General features: G+C 41.1%; 1 protein-coding gene across 8 annotated transcripts in view; it reads right to left on the bottom strand.

Moving 5' to 3' along the window:
- ANK3 (ankyrin 3) overlaps window positions 1-19,899 on the bottom strand; it is a 568,906-nt gene that overhangs the window by 359,445 nt on the left and 189,562 nt on the right. The window contains exon 1 of one of the 8 annotated variants that reach the window (XM_027840578.1): window positions 19,667-19,780. The exons of the other annotated variants lie outside the window; for them this stretch is intronic. Coding sequence (XP_027696379.1) covers window positions 19,667-19,780 — 114 coding nt within the window. Of the gene's footprint in view, window positions 1-19,666; window positions 19,781-19,899 lie in introns of those variants that run through there. 8 annotated transcript variants of the gene reach the window in all.

The following is a 19,899-nucleotide window of genomic DNA, read 5'->3' as shown; positions in this document are numbered from 1 at the left end:
AATTATTATCTGTGTGACCGTAAGAGAACCAGCTCACTTCCCTATTCTCAGGTTCTTCCTCTGTAAAATGGGGATAGAAATCTGAAGATTAAGTGAGAAAATGTAAGTGATATCTACCAGTCAGTCTGTCAGCTACCCTATATTAAGCACCTACTATGTGCCTGGCTCTGGGCTAAGCACTGAATATGCCTCAAAAATCTGAATGTGGCATAAAAAGTCAGTCATCATCATCATCATCATGATTATTTAAGTTGTATTCCAGTTAAGCTCATTTGATTTTCACAGATTCATGGTATCTCAGAGCTGAAAGGGCCTTATAGGCAATGTGTTGTATCAATGAATGAATGAATGAACATTTATTAAGCCCCAATTATTTGCACTGAGCTGGGCACTGGGGATATAGATAAAAGAATGAAATAATTCTTATTCTTGTCAAGGAGCTTAATGGATGGAGTGCTAACCTTGCAGTAAGGAAGATCTGGGTTCAAATCTCTCCTTAGATATGTACTCGTGGTGTGACCCTGTGAGAAACATTTAACCTCTCAGCCTCTATTTTCTTATCTATAAAATGGGGTTAGACTCAATGATGTCTAAGGCTCCTTCCAGCTCAGAATCAGATAAGCCTCTCACCCCAGTCCAGCTTGGACCTGACCTGGAAAAATCCCTCTACATCATTCCCAACAAGTCACTCTCCAACCTCAGCCTATAGACTTCCAGAGTGTAAGGAACCCACTGGCTTCTGAGGCTGCCCAGCTCACTTTGGGATTGGTCTCACGGTTTGGACGTTTTTCCTTAGGGAGGAGAAAATATAGCTCTTTGTAACTTCTACCCATGATTTCTGGTCCTGCTTTCTGGGGCCAAAGAAAACTAGTCTAATTCTTCCTTCGATGGGATCCTCCTTTACATACTTCAAGGCAGGAGCACGTCCCCTCCAGATCTCCTCTGCTCTGGGCTAAACACCCAATGGTAGCCCAAGCCTGGAGTCTGGTCCATTTACCTCTCTGTGGTGTTTAGACAGCTAATAAGAAGAACACAGCATGTAAAGGAGTGAAGAGCGGCAGCTGAGCCTCCTACACAGAAGCAGTGAAGGAAGAACTGGCTCATCCCGTGAGGCAGCTCAAGACCCAACAGATTCTATAAGAACAAGGTGCTGGGGAAGGGGAAGGCAACCTGCCCTACCCAGGAAAAGGGCATCTGCCCTACCCAGGAAAAGGGCATGGAAGATGGATTTGGGAGTGTGTCTTCCTTCGCATAAGGCTAATCTCCTTCCTCTCCCACTCTCCCTGTAATGACCCCCAATCACACAGGGATGGATGAGTTTGGTATTCATAACTTTGGGGGGGAGGGAGTGGTGAGGGACATATTACTCAAGGATGCCCCTGGGGAATCATCATTTACTGGGTTGGTCATAAATCCTGAATGGCAGTAGTCCAATTATAAATCTTTTAATCTAACCTAATCTCATTACAATTTTCATATACACTTAACATTATTATGTTACTTTGTGGAATAAAAACGAAGAGCTTTCATAGCTGTCCTGGTATTAAAATACTTTTTTCTAAGTCCTCTGCTACATAAAATCAGCAACAGCATCAACAATGGACACAAACATATGTACACATACATGTGCACGCACACAAACATGCATACACACATGTGTAGCGTATGTGTACATACGTATGCACACATATGTGTATGCATATACATACACATATACAGATAAAATCAAACTAAACTAATTTGAAAATGAAGCTACAAAAAAATTAACTGCTGCCCTCCTGAAGGGCAGCTAGGTGGTACAATGGATAAAGCACTGGGCTTGGAACCAGAAAGACTTGTCTTCCTGAGTGCAAATCTGGCCTCAGACAATTACTAGCTGTGTGACTCTAGGCAAGTCATTTAATCCTGTTTGCCTCAGTTTTCTCATCTGTAAAGTGAGCTGGAGAAGGAAATGGCAAACCACTCCAGTATCTCTGCCAAGAAAACCCCAGATGGGATCGCAAAAGTCAGACGCTATTGGAACGACTCATCACCACCACTACCATCTTCCTGAATGACAGAAATGTACATTTTCAATAAATTTCTGGTACAGAAAATCTATTTCTGTCCCTAATCTACAACAAAATCATTTCCAAAGGGAAGCAAATTCTGCAACTGATCTGGACTGAGAATTACCCATAGTGACTTGTGGAAACTTAAAAGCCTATTATTATAATCAATCAATAAGCAAAAATCATTTTTCTGATATACCCAAACTTAGTCACTGAATCATTAAATTAAATTCAATAAGCATTGTACATGTCTACTATGTGCCAGGCATTGTGCCAAGTGCTGGAGAAACACAAAAGTGAAATAGATCTTGTCCTCAAGGAGTTTTCATTCTAACAGTGGAGACAAAATGCACACATATAGATACACACAAGATATGTACAAGGTATATACAATGTAAACTAAGAAGGGAAGGTGTTCACAATTGGGAGACCAGAAATAGTTTACCAAAGAAGCTGGTGCTTAAATTGAGCCTTGAATGAAAAGCGGGATGCCAAGATGCAGAGATGAGGAAGCGTGGAGGACAGCCTAGAACCATGTTCATCATTTTAAAATGAATTTTGTATTTACTTATCTGTGTGTACATTGTGCCCATGCTATTAGAGTCTAAGTTTCTTGAGGACAGGGACTGTTTCATTTTTTTCCTCTGTTATCTCCGGTGCCACCACACACAGTAGACATTCACTAAATGCTTTGTGAATTGACTTAAATTATGTAATGATTTGTTTTGAGGAAATCCTAAAAAACAACTTGGAGAGGAGGGGCTTTTCACTTACTGTATTCATTGCCAAGAAAAATATTTGACGTTTCTTAAATGCTTAAATAATATTTTACATCCTGTTAACCAGAGCAATTCAGGCTTTCATACTGGTGAAATCCTGTTTCACTGGCAACACCATGAAATTTGAGCTGGCCTCTGTGTGGCCAGATGAAGTTGCTGCTGATGTTGGAAAAAAAAAATCTAAACTCTGTTTCTTCCCATCTCTAAACTCTACTTTCATTTCTAACGGACACAAGTCCATTTTGTGACAAGTGACCAGGTAGTGGACTGGACCTTACCTCTGTTTTCACATGAAACATGGGGACCCAGGGTGTAATGGAGTGATTAGAAACTGCATCAGATATTGCAAAGTGACCCATCAGTCCCCCCAACATTTATTTTCAATAGCAAAGTGGCCAGCACGAAATGATTTTGCTATTTGTCCTCAAACCGATAGACTCAGAAAGATCTATCCAGCTTGACTCTGAGGGTCACACCATCCTAGAGTTAGAACCAAAGAGACCTTGCATGGCATCTTGGCCAACCCTTCTTTTGAGAGATGGAATGTAGGACAGCTAGGTGGCGTCATAGTGCCTGGAGTGCCAGGGCTGGAGTCAGGAAGACTCTTCTGAGTTCAAATCTGGCCTCAGACACTAGCTGTGTGACCCTGGGCAAGTCACCTAACCCTATTTGCCTCAGTTTCCTTATCTGTAAAATGAGCTGGAGAAGGAAATGGCAAACCATCCAGCGTCTTTGTTAAGAAAAGCCCAAGTGGGGTCAGGAAGAGTTGAAAATGACTGAATAACAAACAATAACCAGAAAGGATTCGTCCCAGGTCACATAGGTAGCAAGTGGAAGAGTAAGGATTTGAACCCAGCTTTCCTGACTCCATTAAAATTTTACTTTTGTGTTACTGAAGTACATTGATGGTGTATTTGAAGGAAATGCATAAGCTGTTTTTTTTTTTTTTGAGGAGATGTTGGGGCTCAGTACAGCCACCCTTCAGGCCCTTTGTTTGCAAGGAAACTTGACTTAAAAAGAGTTCTAACCATAAAAAAATCCCCCCAATTTTTGCTTTTTTCCTTTTTATACTCATCATTAAAGAAAAAGAAATAAATAACCAACAAGTTGATTCAATAAATTAAACACATTCATTGAGCTTCTGCTAAGCACTGAAGGCGACATGAATGATTTTCATCACGAACCTCTTCACACTTACAATGTAGCACTTCGAGGTTTATAAATACTGTTTTCACAGGAAGCCCATGAGGCAGGTGGGCTAAGCAGTATGACTCTTGTTTTACAGATGAGGAAACTGAGGTTAAATTCGATTCAAATGAACAAACATTTTTCGAAAGTTCAGCTCAAATGGCATCTAATCCATGAAGACTTTCTTAATGGCCAACACCAAGAGCAATTTATCCTTCCTGCAAACTAACATAGCACCCTCCATTCACTCCCCCCCCTCCCACCACCGCCACATACCACAGGTTTTGTATGTATTTGGTGTTCATGTTATTTCTCCTTGTAAATCATATGGAGAAAAATGGAAGGATTTCTTGAACTGATGTAAAATTAAAGTAAGCAAAACCATGGAAAACCATATGTATGACTCCAGCAACATAAGTGAAAAGAACATCACACAATAATCAAAACGATCTGTTGCAAAATTAGAAAAATCAAGCCTGACTCCAAAGAAGCTGTAAGAGAAAACAACTCCCCGCTGGTCCCACCCCAACCCCAGCTTATTTATAGAGAGGCTGGGGTCTACAGATGTGGTACACTGAATACAACAGCAGACATTTTTATGTGTTTGTTTTTAATGAAGTTCCCTCCCCCCCCCCCCCCCCCCACACGCACACACATCTCCTTCTTTTTAAGGAAATTCTTTGTTTATAGGAGATATGTCTCTAGAAGTGGGGAGGGGGAAGGATACAGGGGAAAGGATCTGACAACATAAAGACCAAAGCTATCAGCAAAATTTATTTAAAAAACAAACTGTAAGGAGCAGATAGTGGCAATGAATGACCTTGGACCACTAAAAATTGGTCTTTGGTCTACATAATGTAGGCTGATGAACGCTAGTCATTGGTGTTAGCTGTCAATTACTTGAAGTCTTTGGGTTTTAGTCCTGGTTCACTTACTTATCTGTGTGACCCTGGGCAAATCAACAAGACAGGGAAAACAATAGCACCCAACTGACCAAAAACCTCCTAGAGGGTAGTGACTAGCTTGCTTTTTTTAGTATTTGTATTCCCAGGGCTCATCATCATGCCTGGCACATAGTAAGCACTTAAATGCTTTTTCTGTCATTCATTCTCCTGCTACTCCTTTAAAAAGAAGTAATAAATAGTAGCAAGTTGTATAAATGTCAATTTACCATAGTAAGTTATATACCTTGGAAAAAAATATCAAAGAATATAAAAACTATAAATATATGTATATACATGTACACATATATGTACGGCTCAATATAATATATGAATACATACATATAATTTTTATATATACATGTATATGTTATACATACATACATACATGTGTGTGTATGTGTGTGTGTGTATCTCCAGGGTATATAACTTACTAAAGCAAATGGAAATTTTTACTTATTACTTATTATCTCTTTTTATGAATGATAGAAATGTACATATGTATTTCTATGTCTACACGTATATGTAGATTTCTATGTGCATATTTCTATATGTATATGTATATATATATGTATGTACCTATGTGTGTCCATATATATATATCTACAAACATATGATGCTTGAATTTGTATGAGTAGCAGGTTACTTCTTTATTGTTACAATATGAGAATTTGCTCATTCTTCTGCTGGAAGTACTCTTTCATTGACACAGTCACAGAAGCTCAGAATTGAAAGGGACCTCCTAAGTCTTCTGGGCTAATACATACCTAGGGTCATCTAGGTGACACAGTGGATAGAGCGTTGAACCTGCAGTTAGGAAGACCAGTTCAAATCCTGCCTCAAATACTTGCTAGCTTAGTTATATGACCCTAGACAATTCACTCGACCACTTAGCCTCAGTTTCCCTATCAGTAAATTGGAGATACTAATAGCATTGACCTCATAAGCTCATTGTGAGGACCAAATAAGATAATATATGTAGTGCTTTGTGAACTTTAAATTGCTATTTAAATGTTATTTGTTGTTATAATTATTATTATTGCCTGCACAAAAATCCACTTTTTGATGTTCAAAAGATCTTGTGGTCTATATTCAGACTTGCTAAAATGTCCATGCCTTTAAAATGGATCTATTACTATCTATCCTAGTCTGTGAACACTCTTCATCATCTTTCTTTACACCTACTGCCTTTTCCCCACCCCTGGACTATACACTCCTTGAGGACAGAACCCATGATTTAGCTGCCTTTGTCCCTCTAGCATCTACTTTGGTGAACTGAAGATCTTAATGAATGGTTATGGAAGGAAGGAGGCAAGATGAAGTAGGAAAAGAAATGATTCCTGGTGTCTATGAATGAACATCGTAATTCACACAAGAGGCTCTAAAAAGAATTGTCCAAGTGGCCATCCCTACTTCCTGAGCTCCAGAATTTGGTGGTGGTGGTGGCCCGCTAACACAACTTTATTCACTAAATATTTGTTGAGTTCTTCCGATGTGTAAACATGGCCTCAAACTCAGGTCTTTTAGATGTCAACTCTCTCTTTCCACTCCTCCTCTCATTCCATTTTTTTTTTTTTTGCTTTTTGGTGAGGCAATCAGGGTTAAGAGACTTGCCCAGGGTCATACAGCTAGTAAGTGTCTGAGGCTGGATTTGAACTCAGGCCCTCCTGACTCCAAGGCCAGCGCTGTATCCACTGCGGCCACCTAGCTGCCCCCTCTCATTCCATTATTAAACAGCTCTAACTGCAAAGTAGTTCAAACATTTTAGGCCCCCTCGGTGACTCAGTGGATAGAGCCCTGGACTTGGAGTTACCAGATTTCCAATTCTACCTTAGACACTCACTGTGTGAACCTGAAGAAGTCCACTCAACCTCTCCCTGCCTCAGTTTCATCATCTGCAAATTGTGGCTAAAGATAGCACCCACCTCCCAGGCTTTTTGTGAGGATCAAATGAGCTAATGTATGTAAAGTGCTTTGTCAACTTTAAAGTACTGTATAAATGTCAGTTATCATCATTATTATCACATCAAGCGAAAGTCTGCCTTCCTCCAACTCCGCACTGGCTCTCATTCTGTCCAGCAGGCAATAACCCTAACCCTCCTTCCACAATCACCCTTGGAAGTGCTGAAAACCACTGTCCTGTCCCTCTCATGTTTTCCCTTGTTCAAGAGAAACATTCCCAGGTGTTTCAACTGAGCCTCATAGAACATGGTTTCAGATTCCCTCCCCATTCCAACTGCTTCCCTCTGGCCATGCTCCAGCTGTGTAATATCCCTCTTAAAACATGACACTCTAATCTAAACACAATACTCCAGAAGTGGGCTCGCTGGCATGGAGCATAGCAGGGGCATTACCGCCCCTGGTCCGGACACTCTGCTTCTATTAATGTGGTCTGGGATCAAATGAACTGTTCTGGCAGCTGGGTCCCACCGACAGCACCCGTTCAGCTTATGATCAACTTCAAGGCCAAACCGTTTTGAACATAGCAAGCCTTTCCTGATTCCCTCTTCCAAAGCCACCCTGTATTCAATTTGGATATATTGTGCACATACTGAGATCTGTACATGCAGTTTCCCACCCCACATTAGGATGTAAATTTTTTTGAGGACAAGACACTCACTTTTGTCTCTATATCTCTGAAGTCCAGCCCAGAGCACACAATAGGGAGGGCTTAATATATACATGCTTGCTGATTGGTTGAATGATTGAATCCTATCCTTCCACATTAACTATTTCAAGCTAAATGGAGGACTTGACATTTCTCCCAATGACATTTCATCTTGTTGGAATGGGCCCTTTATTCCTTTCGAACCCTGTTTTTGGAGCGCCCCCTCCAGCTTTGTGTCATACACAAATGTGATAATAATGTCAAGTCATTCTTCGTTAAGGATATCATTAAAATTTTAAGTCAGAAAGCGTATAGGGCAGATCTCTGTAACACACCACCAGGGATGACATTCCAGCATGACATCAATTCATTAATCAACCACTATTGAGGACAGTCATAAATCTGTCCTGCTATATAATCACATAGCCCACGCTGCTCTATCTTTTATCTTGTCCATAAGAAACAGAGTGTGAGACTTCAGTGACATCTCCAAAGATTAGAATGCAAGCTTCTTGAGGCAAGGGACTATTTTTGCCTTTCTTTGTACCCCCAACAGTACCTGGCAGACAGTAAACAATTAATATGTGCTTAATGCCTGAGGCCATGGTAGAGGTATTGTTTTGTGAAGTTTCTAAACCAGGAACAATGGGTGGAAATCGCAGAGAGACAACTGATCTACCAGGGAATAATTAAATGCTTCCATTATCCAAGGATCTGTGGTCTCATGAGTATGACGGCTTCCTCTGCCAACACAGACTAAAACCTCTGTACCTCTGTGGATGTACTTTGTGAATTGCTGTGTCTGAAAAATTCATGACCTTGAGACCAACCGTTTGATGATCAACCTTATCAGAACTAGCTAGACCAGTCTCTGTCTCTGCCAATACACTTGAAGGCTTTCCAGCTTGGAAGCACTTGCCATGGCATGGGGCTTTGTGGGCATAGATCTGAACAGCCCAGGGCCAGCACCACTGAAGGAGTAGAGAAACAAGAACGTGACACTTAAACGCAAAATGGAGCTGAAGGAGCTGCCATGTTTCACCTGTAAGACAGCATCCTAACTCACTTAATGGGCAGCACCTAGAGGGAAGGGAAGAAGCATTTCTATGACACCTGCTATGTGCCAGGCACTTACTAAGCTCTTTATAAATATTATCACATTTGATCCTCATGGCAACCCTGCCAGGTAGGTGCTGATATTATCTCTACACTTGAAGAAACTGAAGTGGACAGAAGTTAAGTGACTTGCCCAGGATCACACAGCTAGTGATGTCAAATTCAAACTTGGGTCTCCCTGACTCTATGCCCAGGGCTTTATGCATTGCACCACCCAGCTGCCTTGAGGCCCAAACAGCAGAATCTTGAGTGAATGGGTCAAACTATCCCAAAGAAACCGGCATGTTGGGAGAATATTCCAGATAGATGTTTGAATCCAGAGCTTTGCTTTTGAAACTGCTGCTATACAAGATTTTACTAAATCTGGACCAAACTCTTGCTGCTGCCTTTAAATCTACAAATCTCTCTATTCTAAAATTCAGATGCATGAGATTGGCAAAGTAGTATTTTCAACCATATTTCTTCCCTGTTTTGATTTATGCACCAGTCAACGTATAAAGCCATGATACTGCTACTTTTTTCTAATTACTGCCTTCCTACACCAGCTAAATTAAATACTGGTTTCCTCTGCTCTACATGTATCTAATATATAAACATTTTAATTTTAAAAAGAGATACATATTTATTTATGAAAAAAATCTTCCACTTTCCAAAAAATTCATCACAGGTTTCTATGGAACTACAGTCTCCTCTAATGCTTTTAAGATATCATTTAATTATGCCTGAACATTTGGGAATCCTTCTCATGAGAAACAGCATAAATTTGTGATCAAGGACATATGTAGCCAGCAAAGGAGATGAGATAAGGAGGCATCAAGAATGGAGATGACAGGGGCAGTTAGGTGGCACAATGGATAGAGCACCGGCCCTGAAGTCAAGAGGACCTGAGTTCAAATCCTGCCTCAGACCAAACACTTAACACTTATTAGCTACGTGACCCTGGGCAAGTCATTTAACCCCAATTGCCTAAAAAAAAAAAATGGAGATGACAGATGAGAGACAATTCAAGCCCACACTATGGAAAGGACCTTTGATTTTGTCAGTGTGGAAGCACTTTCCACCAAGTCAAATGACAATACATTCAAATCTCTATCTTAGAGAGCTGCCTGTATTGCAGAGAATGTAAATGATGAGTCCATGGTCACCCAGGTGATAAGCATCAAGGTCAAGATTCGAACTGAGGTCTTCCTGACTCCAAGTCTGATCCTCTACCCTATAAAGCCCACAGCCCACCAGCCATCCTCATGAAACCAGAGTTAGGTCTCCAGCATTATCTATGGATAGATCCCCTATAGGGGATTCAAGGAATGCCTTGGAAAAGAACCTTGGCAGAAAACAAAGAGTTTTGATATGACTTATCAGAAAGCGTATTCTCAGCAACCAGACCCCAGAGGACCTGAAAAACTCAAGGGACTACATCTCTCTTGCAAAATACCGAAGTCATGCACCGTAAAGTACCACTAAATCCATTTCCAATACAATTTAAAGTCGGTAGCATACTTCCTTTTTTCCACAAAATGTCCCCTCATAATGTTTGTTGTTTGGGAATATGAACATAAGACTAAAGAGAAACAGATCCATAAAAAAGAACTTAGAAATATTTCTTCAAAAGCTACATAAGGGTACTAGGACTAAACAGGAACATCTGAAATAATGTCAATCGGTTAGTCTATTAACAAGAATTTAAGAAACACCTACTATGTGCCCAAGCCCTGTGCCAAGCACAAGGGATACAAAGAAAAGCAAAAATGGCTTATAACCTGTGCTTATCCTGATTTTGCTATCACACCAATGGGGACTGAAGCCAAATTAGGAGGTGTTCATTAAAAAGTGACTTGAAAGCATTCATAGAAAAAAACAGCAGGGTACCTTGAAAAGAAATCAGCTGACAAATCATATTTTTTAACTATTTTCCCATTCCTAAATCATAGTATTCTATCAATTTTGAGCCGTAAGGGCCCTTGGAGATAATTTTTGTCCAACCCCCTCATTTTACAGATGGGGAAATTGAGTTTCAGAGAGTTCAGGTGCACTGCCCAAGGCCACACGGTTTCTGAACACAGGACCTCTAACTCCGAATGACCAAGATTTATTCCTCTCTGCCGCCGGGCCTCTCAAAGTCAGAGGACCTCTCAGCCAAGTACTGGCCAGGGCTTCCTCTGCTCAGCTTCCAAGATGAGGCAAAATCAGCTCCATTCAGGGCTGTGAAGACAGGCGACGTTAAGCACATCAAGAGCTGGGTTCCCGGACTTTATTGCCTATTTTGACTTCCTTCTCACATCTTTGAAAAACGTCTGTATAATCAAATGTACACAAATGAAATAGCTCCTGCCTTCAAGGAGTTTACTTTCTGTAGAGTAGAAAAAGCAACGGATTTCTAGTTGAAACACCAGAGTTCAAATCTCAGCCTTGATACTTGCTACCTCTGTTGCCCTGGGCAATTCATTTACCCCTTCTGTGCTCCAGTTTCTCTATAAAATGAGAGGGTTAAAGTACATGGTAGTGTCCATGGTAAAAATCACAGCTTCCTAAGAAACCCCATTTCTTCCAGTTTAACTTGAATGGACTCTCTCTTTACCTCCACCTAAAAGAATTCCTAGTTCCCTTCTCAGCTTGCGTGGCTCAAGTCCTTCTACCTTCTACCTAGAGCCTTTCCTGGTTCCCATCCCCCACTCCAGGTGCTACTTTCTCTCCTCAAAAAAAAAAGTCACCCTGTATGGATTTCGTATCTATCTGTCTATGTATATGAGGTCACAGGACCATCGATTTGGAGCTGGAAGAGAGCCTAGAAATTATCTAAGGCTCAGGGAGGTTGAGTAATTCGAGCCATATCATCCATTAAGTGGTTAAAGTGGAATTTGAATTCAGGGCCTCCAACTTCAAATCTGACTACAGACCAACCCCTGATAGAATGTTGCTGTTGTTAAGTTAGTCGTTCATTCATGTCTGACCTTTCATGACCCCATTTGGGATTTTCTTAGCAAAGATACTGAAGTGGTTTGCCATTTCTTTCTCCAGTTCATTTTATTGATGAGGAAACTGATGCAAACAGAGTAAAGTGACTTGCCCAGGGGCACACAGCTAGTGTGCTGTGGATGGATTTGAACTCAGGTCTTCCTGACTCCAGGCCCAGTGCTCTATTCACTGCACCACCTAGTTGACCCTCTGATAGAATACAAGGAACTATTTCAGGCAGGAATGATTTCCATTTCATCTTTGTATCCCCAGGACCTAGGACAGTGTCTGGAACACAGTAGGCATTTAATAAATGCTTGTAGACTGATTGATTGCTGATGGCTTAAGCGATTGTGGAAAAGGTCATTCACTGTTTCTATATTAGTTGCCTGTGAACACTGAGACTTTTAAAGGGGCTATTGAAATGGAAGAGTCAGAGAAGATCAAGTTCGTTGTTTTTGTACCAAAGCTCATCCACATGCCTCCCCGAGCTTCTCCCCAGCAACCTGAAAGTGCCACTCCCTGCTGCTCCAAAATCTGGCTTCGTGAATGGTCTCTCTGGTCGCAGCATTGATTTGGCGTCAGACAAAGGTTCAGTCCATTCGTGAAGCATCAAACATTTCTACCAGCTCTCCGACTCACGTGACTCCCCACACAAGATACTACAGGGGCTCGTACTTCCTCCCAAACCAAGTCCAAACTCTCCCCACTTGATTTTCAAGACCCTGTCTCATTTGGATGCCCTGTCCTCTAATCTGACTTTCTTTACTTACTCACCAACATGAACTCTTCACTTCAGACAGATCTCAACACTATTCCCTGTAGAAAACATGACTGATTGATTCCTTTCCAGGCTCATGACACACTCTTCTTTTACAACCCTGAAGTCCAGGCAGAATGACCTTCTTGCTCTGGCTCATGCAAGACGTGCCATCTTTCATCTCTCACCTCCATGCCTTTGCTATCCCCCATTCCTGGAATGCACCATTTCCTCACTTTCATTCTTAAGAATCTCCACCTGCCTTCCAAACTCAGCCCAAGCACTGCCCTACCATGAGACTTTTCCTGATTCTTCCTTCTACTAATGCCTCCTTTGTGAAATCCTTTTGTATTCACTCTGAATACATGTTGCACATCTTGTACACATTGTTCCTCTCTTGAGAATACAGGCTCCTTGAAGGCAATTCCTTTGTCTTTATGGTACGAGCCAGTGCCTAGCACAGAGCCTGGACCACAGCAGGTGCTAATAAATGCTTGGGGGTTCATCATCCCTGGCCCTTTGCTAATGCTGATTCTCTACCTGGAGTAAACTCCCTTCTTCCCTCCACTTGCTTAAAACCTTCTCATTCTTCTGGCTCTGTGCTGGCCCTGCCTCCTGCCGAACCTTCCTCACTACCGTCGCCTGCACTAATCTGAGTCTCTTCTGACCTCCTGCTGCATCCATAGCTCATGCCACAGCATAGAGCATCTGATTCTGTCTGCAATAGCCTGACACACTTTAGTCTCTTTCTCCCAGCTAGATGAAAAGTTTCTGGAGGGCAGAAACCAGAGCTTATGTTTCTTTTGTCTCTCCCACAGCCTAGGATACATCATGGAGTCTCAACATACCAAATGGGCTAATGTATGTAAGGGGTTTTGTAAACCATAAAGTTCTATATAATGCCACCTTATTATTATTATTTTTATAGTTAAGCACTCAATGATTATCTTTCCAGCCTCATTAAAAATTACTCATCTCCCTGCATGACCAAACTGGCTTTTTTCTCTGTACCTCATACACATAATCCATCTCCTGCATTCCTGTCTTTGGCCGTCCATCCCTCACACACAAAATTCTATCCCTCTTCATCTCACCTTCATTTCCCTCAAGACAAAGTTTAAGAAGCATCTTTATAATAAGCAGGGGTTTTAAAACTTTTTTAGTCATGGACCCCTTTGGCAGTCTGTCGAACCCTGCTCAGAATTGTGTTTTAAAATGCAAAAAATAAAATACCTAAGATTTCAAAGGAAGCCAAAAGTTAGTGAGAATAAATGTCATTTTAAAATCTAAGTTCACAGACCCCCAGGAATATAGCCATGGAACACTTGGGTGATCTTTGGCCACCAGATTAAGACAGGTTAAGGACTTCTTGTTCAATAAGAAGCCTTTTGTGATCCTCCAATTTATTTTGCATATACTTACATAACCCTTATTGTCTTTCCCAATGAGCTCCTAGAGGGCAGGTATGGTTTCATTTTTTACTTTGTAGTCGGTGCTTAATAAATCCTTGTTGACTGCTTAACCAAAACTTATTTGGAAGCAGCACAGTACAGAAAGGTCTGCATCTGATTTACAATCCAAAAGGGCTCATTCAATCGCTGGCTTGCCTTCTTCCTACTCGTTGAGTGACCTTCAGTAAAATGCTTACTCATGGACACCTCCTCAATGACATGGTGCTAGCCATCTTGGTGCTACTGAGATACCAGTGGTACCATTGGGAGAAAGACTCTTTGCAAACTGGAAAACACCCTGACATTCTTAAATATCAATATTATCCTACTTATACAGTAGTCAGAGTGGTCAATTTTCTTCTTGCTCCAAAAGGAAAAATTTCAGAAAGGGTTGCTTTTTTCCTTTTGTATCCTTAAAGCACATATAGAGATGGAAAGAGATAGCCATGGAGTTACAAAGACCTGGGTTCAAGTTCTGCCCCTATCATATACTAGTTGTGTGACCCTAGGAAAATCATTTAACCTCTCAGTGTCCTCAAGCATCTCTCTAAGACTTCAAGTTATAGATAAGTTGAAGATTTGCAATGGTGGAGGGGATTTTCACAGTGGGAATTCATGACATCAATGAAATCACAAGTTCAGTCAAAAACAAATGTAAAGAGGTAGACTTGTTGAGGGTGTGGGGAAGGAATAGGGATCAGAAGATGTAGATTCTAGTTGGAAGGGAAAGAAGGAAGGAAGGAAGGAAGGAAGGAAGGAAAGAGAAGGAAGGAAGGAAAGAAAGAAGAAAAAAAGGAGGGAGGGAGGGAAAAGAGAGGGAAGAAGGAAAGGAACTAACATTTATTAAGTGCTTACTATATGCCACTGCACCAAATGCCACTGACTAGCTGTGTGATATGAGACAAATCACGTGATCTTTCTTCTGCTCTGTTAACTTGTCAATAAAATGAGGGCATGACAAATCCTGGACTATAATAGGCTCTTTGTAGGTGTGTTTCATAGTCCTGTGTTTGGGCAAACATATAATCGATAAGAACAAATCTATGAGGGGAAAAAAAGATTTAGATAGGAGAAGTGACAGAAAGCACAGACCATAGGATTATAGGTTTAGAGTAGGAAAGGTCCTTAGAGGGGCCCTCATTTTACAGATGGGAAAACTGAGGCATACAGGTTAAGTGACTCTCCCATTGGTGAGTTCCTTCGGGGCCCTCCATTTGGGGGAGGGGCCCTTGCTTACCATCCTTTGTTCCCCTACCTCAAAAGGCTCTGTTTCTACTATTTTGACTCTCAGGACTCCTCAGCCAAATTCCTTTTCCCCATTCATTCCCATCCCTGTAATGCTTTTCAGTTCTCTTTTGTGGGTCATCTTCCCCCATTAGAATATAAACTCCATGAAAGCAAGGATTATCTTTCTTTACATAGCAGAGTGCATGGCACACAGTCAGTGCTTAGTAAATGCCATTGGCTTGTCTTACCTAAAATACGCCGTGCTGCATGCTGAGGATACAAAATCAAAAAAAGAAATGGTGCCTACCCCAAGGAAGCTTACATTCTATTCTCACTAGAGATTATGATTATCTTGTGCAAAAGTACACAAAACATGTTTCTGAGAACATGGAATCTCTAAGAAACTAGATGTCTAAATCTCTAGTCTAAAGGACTCTGTTTCTTTCAGAGGGTTCCTGAAGAGAAGGGACTCCTTGGGTAGCCTTCACAGCCCTCACAGTGACACACTGGGTTCATTTTAGTTCATTTATTATCCAAGTACATCAAGGCCTCAAACCACATTCATTCTGTGAAAAAGATTGCCCTGGTATTTATATCCATTCCTTTAATGGATATAAATTTAATGTACCGACCTCAACGAGGTGCATAATTTCTCCCTTTCTTTCAAAAAATATTTTTTAGCTAAAAAAGGAAAAAGTGCAAATTGTGAGGGGAAACTGTCCCAATAGCCACTGCCTTTAACAAGGCAGATGCCCTGTCACCAGAGGTTAACAGAATTCCCTCCTTGTGGAGTCTGAAGGCCTGGCTGCTAATGTCTTCAAGCTGGCCCTATGCAGGAGGACCCAGGCTATGCTAGGTGTGGTGAATTCAAAGATGCCCAAAACCAATTCCTTGTGCTCAAGAGAGGACAGCACTGCCAGGGGCATGCCCGTTCGGAGAGCACTCTCTCCTTTTCTTAGAACACAGGGGTGTTCTCACCGCTTTCACATGCTAACTAAGCTTTTGTAAAAGCCAATTCTTCCTGACACCCTCAACCACAGATGGCCACAATGAAGAAAGTAACATAAAGGAAAAGAAACCTACACACTACTTCTAGGAAACTTGGTTAGGGGATAGAGCACAATAAAGGAATAACCACAGTGGATAGAGTACTGGACCTGGAGTCAGGAAGACTTGAGTTCAAAATTGCCACACTTACTGTGTGACCCTGGACAAGTCACTTCACCTTGTTTGCCTCAGTTTCCTCATCTATCAAATGAGTTGGAGAAGGATAATGGTAAACCACTGCAGTATCTCTGCCAAGAAAATCCCAAATGGGGTCACAAAGAGTCAGACACAACTGAAAAATGACTGAGTGCTAGACCTTGAGTCAGGAAGACTCAAATTCAAATCTACCCTCAGACACTTACTAACTGTGTGACCCTGGACAAGTAACTTGACCACTGTCTGTCTCAGTTTCCTTATCAGTAAAAATGGGATAATAATAGCACCTACCTCCTAGGGTTATTGTAAGGATCAGATAAGATAATAGTTTAAAAAATGCTTTGCAAACTTTGAAGTGTCATATAAATATTAGCCACTATTATGAAGACTATATAAACAAATCCTGTTGTGAACAACAGTTAGCTTAATGCTCATCATATTATAGGTACTTAATAAATGCTTGTGAACTTTCTGTTTTCAGTCTAGAACTAATAATCAAAGCATGAAATCTAAAAAAAATTCCATTAATATTCACTCATTTCTGTTGGATGATAAATTTGTATTTTTGTTGGGCATTCTTTGAGTGAGATGTGCCAAGAACAAGAGATGCAGCTATTACAATTCAGCTGATTCTAACTCCTAAAAGTTTTCTGGCAATCTCTTCGCCTCATCATGGTCCATGTTTGGAAGAGACCACATGCGCTGTTCACTGGGTCTTTCACAGAAGCCGTTTCAGCTGAGTGTCAAACGAACACAAAGCCAGCATGTTTATTATGATTAATTACTAATGTCCTCTGGCTAGGTGTCATAGCCTTGGAGATGCCTGAGCCCTGTAGGAGCAGCCTGAGCTTGGCAAGGCCTGATCTGCCTCTTTATTGCTGCATGGATCCCAACCCTCACTATATCAAACAGGATCAGCGAGGTCTCCCTTGGTTCTGATGTTCTATGCCTCTGCACCAACACTCAGGACAGTTTCCCTGTGATGGTCCCTGCTTGTAGACAATAGCCCTCGTGAGTGTCCTAGCGCACACAATAGAAACCAGCAGCCCTTACTTGCCGCAAAGGGGCAAGTGAAGGCATTATTCTAATCCTCCAAATACTAAACAGAGTCGCCCAGAGCTCTGGAAAGGTCTTAGCAAAGGAGATAATGAGTGCAAAATTCTGTGAACTTTAAAATGCCATATACATTTATACTGTTAGTATTTTAAATGCTAGGGGGAAATACCACTTCACTGTGAAAAGGAAATCTGAAGTCTTTGCCCTTGAAAAGGAATAAGGTATTGTCCATTCTATAGAACTACAGAGAATTATTAGTCTGCAGTGTTAGAATGATTTTCTTTTAATCACATGTCCCACCAAAAACCCTTTGAAAAACACACACATAAATTCTGTTGTATTTTGGATGAGATGGTAAATGTAGGAACATTCTTATTGTGAGTAATCACAAGTACTGCAGGCACGGGCCATGTGCTACTTTTCTGGTCTATTACAAATTCCAGAAAAAAAAAGTATCAGGGGAAAAAAAAAATCCAGTAGCAAAATTCAGATAGATCAATGGTAATTTTTCTCTGTCCTCTTCTGGCCACTAAGAGATTTCCACTGGCCAGTTTTCTGTTGTATCAGTAACAAAGCATTTTGATCCTTAGGATCCCAATCCAGGAAGTTCTCTTGTGTCGACTCCCAACAATTCCCAGGAACACAAGCACACAAGCACACCCCAGCAGAAGGGACACAATGGATTGTGAAGGATAGCTGCATTGTAAGCCTGGCTTGGCCAACAAGTCTCATTTAACCTGTGGGTATCAATGATTACACTGCAGCTCTAAGCAACCCTCTGATAAATCAGAGCACTCTGGGTGATCTGATTGCTTACAGGGAGGGGGGAGGGCAGGTAGATAGCGACATAGCCACATCCCAACATAACACGACAAAATTAGAACTAGACAGAAGAGAATATGGTAATTTCATGAGCTCTGCTGTAGAAGGCCCTGAAACCTGATCACCAAGGAATATTTTAATCTGAGCTTGAACTTTTGCCAAGAATATACTCAAAAACTTTTTTTTGCACATACATTTAAAGGAGAAATAATCTATATTTAACATCCTGCAGCAGACCAACTATAACCCCTCCAATACCTCCTCCTAAAGCATGCCATGTTAACAAAAGGACTCAGCACCCCATGCCTGTATGAAATGTGCTCCCAGCACCATGGAAAAACCAAATGACAAAAGGCAGCAAAATGTTGACAGCAACCCAGCAAAAAAAGCTGCACATATGTTGAAAGGAATCTACATGTCATTTAGAAAGCATCTCACATCACTGCTCAAAGCAAATTAAGATAATCCATCCCTTGGGGATTCTCACAAAGACACATAAAAATGCTTTATGACCTGATGTCTGTATTCAGATCATGTACTTTTGGTCAAATTCTATTAATTGTCATGGAAGATGGAGAAAGTACTCTAGGGCCTCATCTCCCAAATTGGTACTCAGGTGTCCGAGTTAAGGGCACAGCCACCAGACTCTCAGCAAGGACTTTTCAACTGTAATGTAACACCACTGACCTAGAATATGCCCCCACCCTGTTCTTCCTCCAAATATGGAAAAAACAAAACACAACTAAACAAAACTATAGAGATACCATCAGTTGGTGCCCCAAGCCTCCAAACAGCCAGTGTGTTGAAGGCTGCAGGTCTCAATGTGCTATAGAAATTTCTGCATTCAGGATAATCACCCAGGAGAGAAAGATCAGCATTTGTGATCCTGGGATGGATTTGACAAAAAGAAAGTTAATTCTCTCATACTGTTGCTGCAGGGACTTTCAACCAGATACACCTTTAAGAAATCAGGGCAAAGAAAGAACAAAATAAAACTAAAACAACCATAAAGCAGGAAATGACTTTTCTGCTATGCCTGTAAGGTCACAGATTTGTTTAGGGGGAAAAAACTCCCATGTGACACAGTTCCTGCATAAAGATGGATATTCCATGAGAAAGACCCATAAGAAGTACCAAGACTAACTTTATATTCTTTCCTTCAGACCCCAAGTTGATATTGTACATTTAACCTTGAAATTATTATTGAGAAACTACTTTTAATTCCCTTGTAACACATTTTTTTGTGTGTGTGTGTCATGGAAACCTGACAATTCCTATGTGAAATGAACACAGTTTCTGCATCATGCCCACAACCATCCGCCCATCAGATAAAGCATCCTATTTCTTTACAAATCCCATGGCTGGGGGCCACCATCTCCTCTAATCAGCTGGTCCCAGTGGCTTTCCCCAGAATTTGCCCTCTGTCTAAAGAAAGCCCAACATGCTTCTGCCGGACACAAAACAAAGGAATCCAGGCAAGATTCTTTGCCCTGGTCCATGCAAAGATACCTTTTTCTTCCGATCTCGGGACCGTTTTCGATGTTTCCTTTTTCTCTCAGTCTCCTCTTCAGCATTGATTTCTAAATCCCTGTTTTTCTTTAATTGAGACGCTGCATGAGCCATAATGCATTTAAAAAATAATTTAAAGCAGAGCTTCCTTGTAGAAAAAAAAATAGGTGATTTCTTCGGGCACCTTTAATCAGCTTCACAGAAACATTCCAATCACTGACAAGAGTCCTTTT

This window comes from Vombatus ursinus, unplaced genomic scaffold (genome assembly GCF_900497805.2).
Source record: "Vombatus ursinus unplaced genomic scaffold, bare-nosed wombat genome assembly UNPS02014847.1, whole genome shotgun sequence".
Taxonomy (NCBI): Eukaryota; Metazoa; Chordata; class Mammalia; order Diprotodontia; family Vombatidae; genus Vombatus; species Vombatus ursinus.
The sequence above is the reverse complement of the archived record's forward strand: the minus strand, read 5'-3'. Positions and strand labels throughout refer to the sequence as shown.